General features: G+C 44.1%; 1 protein-coding gene across 1 annotated transcript; it reads right to left on the minus strand.

The window, feature by feature from the left end:
- Nucleotides 1–2,586: 2,586 nt before the first annotated feature.
- On the minus strand, nt 2,587–4,244 carry LOC311507884 (zinc finger and BTB domain-containing protein 6-like; the record flags this gene model as incomplete). Its single annotated transcript, XM_084572428.1, has 2 exons — nt 2,587–3,684; nt 3,936–4,244. 2 exons carry the CDS (start codon nt 4,242–4,244, stop codon nt 2,587–2,589), a joined length of 1,407 nt encoding a protein of 468 aa, XP_084428554.1.
- Nucleotides 4,245–6,471: the final 2,227 nt, after the last annotated feature.

The raw sequence follows: 6,471 nt of genomic DNA on the forward strand, positions 1-6,471 counted from the left end.
GCACCCTGAAACACCCCTCCACAGTTCACTGATATAGCTATGGCTAATAAATGTTTAATAAGTCACATTTCACAGAACCATAATGTCGCATTTTTAAAAAGAAATTTGGCCCTAATAGTAAGGCTACGTTTCTATATGTGGATGTATCTTTACAGTAAATGATAATATATTTTTCATTCCCTACTTCCATTGTCACAAAAAACCTCCTTTTCACAACGGACTGATCACCAGTGACCCCCTGTAACAAACTGTAAGTGGCCGTCATAGGACCACAGAAAACAGCCCAGCATTTAGTTCACCTCTCCCTCGTGACTCTTTTTGTCCGTCTGTCACAGACCTCCCCCCTTGTGTGTGAATGTGGCTGCTTATAATAAAAATGTGTGTGCGGGGGGGGGGGGGGGGCTTGACAGCTGTGAGCAGTAAAGCAAAAGTGTTTTCTAAATGGCACCCTTTAACCTAGTACTTACTGAGTGAGCAAACCATCATATTCATACTTCACCAACAACAACTGGATGTCATAAACTTTCATAATCAGACATTTATGGTCTCCAGTGGATAAATCCAACTCCAACTTTGATGAACTCCAACTTTTTTCCCACTAATTAGTTACATTTGCAGACAGCTGTTAAATAGGTCAACGTAAAACTTGATCCAGATTATAATCAGAAGATGGATTCTGTTGTTAGAAATCATCATTTCCCATCTTAACTGTGTTTTGTGGCTACTATTGTTATTTAGCACGCAAACTTGCTATAAAGGCTCCAGCATGGTACTTGGGCCTGCATTGGTGCTCTGCAGAGCTTTGCAGATGCAGGTTTACCAGCTGTAGCTGCCTGGGATATATGTAACGACCTCTTTCCAGCATTTGTACAGTTGGTGGTCCTCTAGTTTTAATAGAAAAGCTTTCATCTGTACCTCTCTGTTGTTCGAGCTTCTTCGTGGAGCTAATGTGCAAGTGCCAAAAAAGTGCATTTCCATGAGTCAGTCATCATAGATTAAAAAGCCCAACTTTAAAGCAGAAACAAACATCTTTAAAGTTATGCATGATTAAGGACGTGACTGTTTTGCGTGACAGGTGGGGGCCATCTCAGGTCTGATAAGGAGTCACCCGCCCGCCTAAGCTTCATGCACGCTCCCCCTTTATGCCCAATTTTGAACTATCCGGGAGTTAGGCAGACTCAGACGCTGGCAAGATGGCGACGGCTGGAAGTCACACACATTGAGCTTCAAAACTTGCGACATTGCGGAGAGTGCGTTCATCTATCTTAACATCTTCCCAAACTTAACCTACTCCTAAATACAGTCATGGTAATGCGCATGTCCTGTACACCTACTAAGATTAAAATGTAAGACAATTAAATAATACATTGCTTCGTCACTCTCTTCATCCCAATCCCTCTGTCTAGTTCTTCCCCTCCATCTTCCCTGCTGCTTACATCCTCGTCACACTGCACACCTCTCAGACTTCTCATCCATAATGGAGGCGCCCCCAAAGCCACATGTCCTCAGTCTGCGTATACGTGTTTACATATGCAGCTGTGTCTGCATGCACATGTGCCTGTATGTATTTTGACCTACTTTGACAGGGAGAGACAATGCTGGATGAAGGGAATTTCATGAGGATCTGAAATCAGAGCAAAATCCTTCAACTTCTTATTTTGTTCTCAGATAAGAAAGTTGCGTGTGTGCACCACAGCATTGATGTATTGTTTGCAAATAGCTTTGAGGAAGTGTGTGCATTTATTTGTGCTTTTTTTTTAATGCAAGTGGAAGTAGAGCCACTTCATCTATATCTCTATATCTCTGTGCATTCTTCCTTAGTCTCACACACAAACACATCAGCCTGAATTTCTGTGTCAAATACAAAGCACTCCTTCAGTGACTGTCTGCACCTAGAGCCAGTGGCGTCTCAGATGCCCACTGGCTAGTGTTCCATTGAGGAAGATGAGCAACGATGACATTTCTGGGTCGAAAGGATAACGTGCGAAAGGAAGGAATGGAACGAGAGACCACGGAAATCCTCTCAGCCATGAGGGAGAGCCCACTCACTTGCAGTCATGCTCAGTCGGCCGCACACAGTTGCAGAGGGGTCAGTCGGTGAAGCGGCGCTTGTCCGTGAACACCCTCAGTCTAGCTAGCGTGTGGTAAATGATCTTTCTCAAGAAATTGCCTTTTTAAAACTTTTTTATTTCTTTTATCGACAGTTACAGCACTCCTTTTAAACCTTCACTAAATCTTTTTGCGCTCACACTTTAGTTAGCTCAGCTTCTTAAAGCAGAGCAACCCCTGGTTGTGCAGGGAACAGGGGCACAGAGCTTGCCGTCTGTACCCAACACAATTGTTGAAGCTCTGCCAAAATTGTTGGAAACAATTTCCATCTCAGCCCTCGATGAGACACACACGGGGCAATAAAATTTGCAGCACTTAATTCACCCATATAGATCAGATATTAAAATGCAAACATATCAACTGTTTGCTTCTCAGTCTGCATGATGGGAAGAGTGCAGCAGTATTTGTTTAACTATTCAAAAGAAAAACTGAGCAACAATAATGAAATGTCTTTGTTTCCCTGATGTAAGGTTCATGCTAAACCCGCACATTCTGCAGGCCACTCTTACCACGGCTCTCCTTCAGGTGGCGCCTGAGGCCTGAATTATCTGCAAGATGCACGGTATCGTGGTTAAATCTGAGGGATCTTCCACCAGTGTGCAGGTTAAGGTGGTCTTGCAGTGTGGCCTTTTGTGCAAACGTCTTGTGGCACAGCGGACACCTGAAGGGTTTCACACCGGTGTGCACGTGGATGTGGTGAGTCAGGTTGCTCCTCTGGGAAAAGCCTTTGCCGCAGACCAAACAGAAGTACCGCCTGTGTTCCTTCAGGTGGCCTACGTAGCTCTCTAGATGCTGAAAGACTTTGTCACATCTCCTGCACAGGTACGGCCTCTGGACCACTGTGCAGTCAGAGTCATGTGCACTAATATGACTCTTTAGGACGTGTGCTCTTGAGAGGGAAAAATGATTTGAGCCCGGGAGCTTTTCATCTTGTTGCAGTTGAGCTGTCGGCGTGTACGTGTTTTCCTCCTCTGTTGGCTCTTGTTCATGTTGGTTCTGGGAGTTGTCCATTAATTCTTTACTCTTTATGATTGTGGAGACCGTGGAGGAAATGAGGTCTTCGATAACGGCAGGAGGGTGCAGCTTACACTTCAGAGCACCAGCTGTGTCTTGAACATGAAACAAACGGTTGTTTGTGGGAAAAGGTCGAACGTCTCCACCTTCCTCTGACTCAATGTCAAGACAACGTGCTGATTCTTCAGATATATCTACAGTAGCTTTCACCACATTCTTCTGTTCTCTGATGTCCCCCAGTGCTTCACTGTCCCCCTCGGGTTCTTGGCTGACCCTCAACTTGGACTGCATTGTGACCGCTCCCGCTCCCGCTTCTGTGGTTTCCTGGACGCTAGAGCTGGGCTGGGCTGCATCCTTTTCCGTCAGATTTTTAAAAGTGGAACTTGGCAAGCTGCTGGCTGGCTGCTGGATTTCTTTCTCTTCTGAGAGGCTCTTCAATTTCAAGAAATCCAGAGTGGGACTCAGGTACTGGGAGACTGCCTGGGTGCACTTCTCTACCACCAGGCTCATCTGGAGGGCACTGGCTGCAGTCAGGTAGCTCACCAGCTCTCTCAGAGGGACCTGCTTAGCAGTAATAGATAAATTAGTTAAAACAATGAAAAACTATACAAGATTCATCCAGTCCAACAGCTTTTTCATAACATCGCATCCTTTGTTGTTCCTTATTTATTCCTTATTATTTATAATTTCATTCTGAAATTCTTTTTCATTGGGTTTAATTTGAAAAACCTGATATGAAAGTCTTTATAGCTGAAATAAATTGGAAATGTATTCTTCTCTGGTCAGAGAAACATTCGTTGTTTATGTCGCACCTCTAGGTGTCCGGTGTAGCAGGACACGAGCAGCGCCTTAGCAACCATCGCACTGGAAACGACACCCACACTCAGCTCTGCGCGGCCTTCGTGGAGCAGAAATTGGTCACGTAGGAAGTCTGAGGATGCTGCGAGCACCACTCTGTGACCGTGGAAACGGAGGGGCTGGGCGGCGGGGCACTGTGGACCCCCGAGGACGAGCGTGACATCACAGAATCGATGCTCTTCTCTCAGAACATTCATTTTGCCGAGGATGGCGTCCCCGTGTGTCGGTAAACTAAACCGTAGAACGTCAGAGGAGCTTGACATGATGGTCTGTCTGGATTCAGAAGAGTAGTTAGATCACAGGTCTGTTATCTTGAGCTGCATGTATTGCATTTACAGTAGGAACTTGTGTTTTTCATTCATTTTCTAAAGGGTTCTGACTAATGTGCTGGCTCTCCTGGTGCAGCATTAGGCCTACATCAGTGATTTACAGCCAAATCAAAACACCCACATAGCATCCTCATGATGAGGTGGATCAGGTCTTAAATTTAGTATCTAAACTAAACATGCAGTAATTACTAGAGAGACAGCACACACAACTGAAAAGATTCAACCCCACCTCGTAATGCAGGCTCATCCCGTGATAATGGATCCAGTGGTTAGAATGGCTGCTCTCCTTGGTTCAAAAAACACAATCAACTCAGTTAATCAGAGGTTCTGTAATCGTCCAAATCCCCCCAGCTCTACTGCTGATAGCGACGACACTGCGTCTATACATGCAGGAGGATGAGGTGCATCTTTCAGCTGTGAAGCAATGGCCACCCTGACTTCAACTGGCTTTCTGCTGAGGATCTGAAATGCATGAGCAGCACTGCCTGTGTGTGTACGCAGGAGCACATGAACTAATTAACCCCTTCAGCGCCTTTAGTTGACCCGGGTTGTTGCTCAAGCTGTGAGCGGCCCTGAGACCAAATGAGGAGGATGTTAAGTTCACCAGAAAAAATAAAAAATAAAAAAATGGTGCTATGCTAGAAACAAGCCACATGGTGGTGATCATGCACAATCTACAGTAGCTTCTTCAACCTGTGTGTGGGCACATCTGGAAATAAAAGTCTGTTTCATTTGACTTTGTGTACCATTTTAGTTTGCATGACCTGTCAGCTATCTATCTACTACATACATCGATCATGCATAACATTATGACCACCTTCCTATTCTTGTGTAGGTCTCCCTTGTGCCTTCAAAACAGTTCTGGCTCATCAGAGAATGGACATGGGCCTTTTGAGGGTGGTGTCTGCTAACAGAATGTTGTTAGTGGGGGCCTTTGGGTCCTATGGGTTGAGGGGAGGAGTCTCTGTGGATCATCCCACAGATACTTGATCAGTTTGGGATCTAGTGAATTTGGAGGCCAGGTCAACACCTTGTGCTGTTCTTCATGTTTTGTTAGTTGTTCCTAAACTGTTTTTGTGTGTGTGTGCATGTGCTGCATCCTGCTGGGGATGGCTGCTACCATCAAGGAGCGTCATTGCTATGGGGTGGGGGTGCCCGGTCTGGTCTAGGTGGGTGCATGTCTAAGTAACATCCACATGAATGCCAGGCCCAAATGCTTCCCAGCAGAACATTGTATTGTCACAAGATGGTCAATGTTATTTACTTCTCCTGTTAGTGGTCATAATGTTATGCCTGATCGGGGCGCATTTGCAATGCAATAAGGTGAGTTGATGTTTTAATTAAGTGAAGCAAAATATAATATGTATTTGTCTGTTAAGGTAGAAAAGCACTACACAGATGCAGCCTTTTAACTTTTGTGATAAAAAAACGTGTTTTATTAAATTTAGCAATAATTATTTTTAATGTCTAATAGTCTGTTGAAGTAGGCTCAGTGAGCTTAGGGTTGATTTTAAAACTAAAAACAGCCATGCAGCTGCAACATCCTTTGCGTGAAGACAATACTGTGCAGTATTTGTGAATAACTATTTTTAGGCATTGGTGACATTGTTTCAATTAGACTGAAGTGGTTTTGTGTCTACATGAATCCCATTAGGAGAAACAGATGCTGATTTCTTGTTGTTCTGAAGTGTTTTCACAGATGACAAGCAAATGGAAACATCATGTCTGCTGGCCAGACATCCATCTATTTTGGTAACTGCAGTTCTTGCAGTTATCCTGCCAAAGGATGATTCTCTGTATAATCAGCAATATCATCATTTTTTAGCCATTCATCAAATTACAAAACACAGAGTAAGTATTTATATATTCTTGTTTTGAAAGTAGGGTTAAAACAGGACTAGCATTATTACTTTATTTCGTTGTTTTGTCAAATCTGTCCCTGCCCTAAATCCATAGCCCTATGATGCAACTGTAACCTTCTGTTCTCCAATCATCTGCATGACCTGGTTTGTTCTCTTGCTATTACGCCTCAGATTTAGTGCAGCAGAGCAGTAGTACCCTTTCCAAAACACGTCATTTATCAGACACAAAAAAACATGAGAACTTCAGGGAGTGGTTGCAGAGTATGTACTTAGTCTGTACACTCATACTGAACTGTACA

Source organism: Chelon labrosus (genome assembly GCF_963514085.1).
Source record: "Chelon labrosus genome assembly, chromosome: 22".
NCBI classification, from domain to species: Eukaryota; Metazoa; Chordata; class Actinopteri; order Mugiliformes; family Mugilidae; genus Chelon; species Chelon labrosus.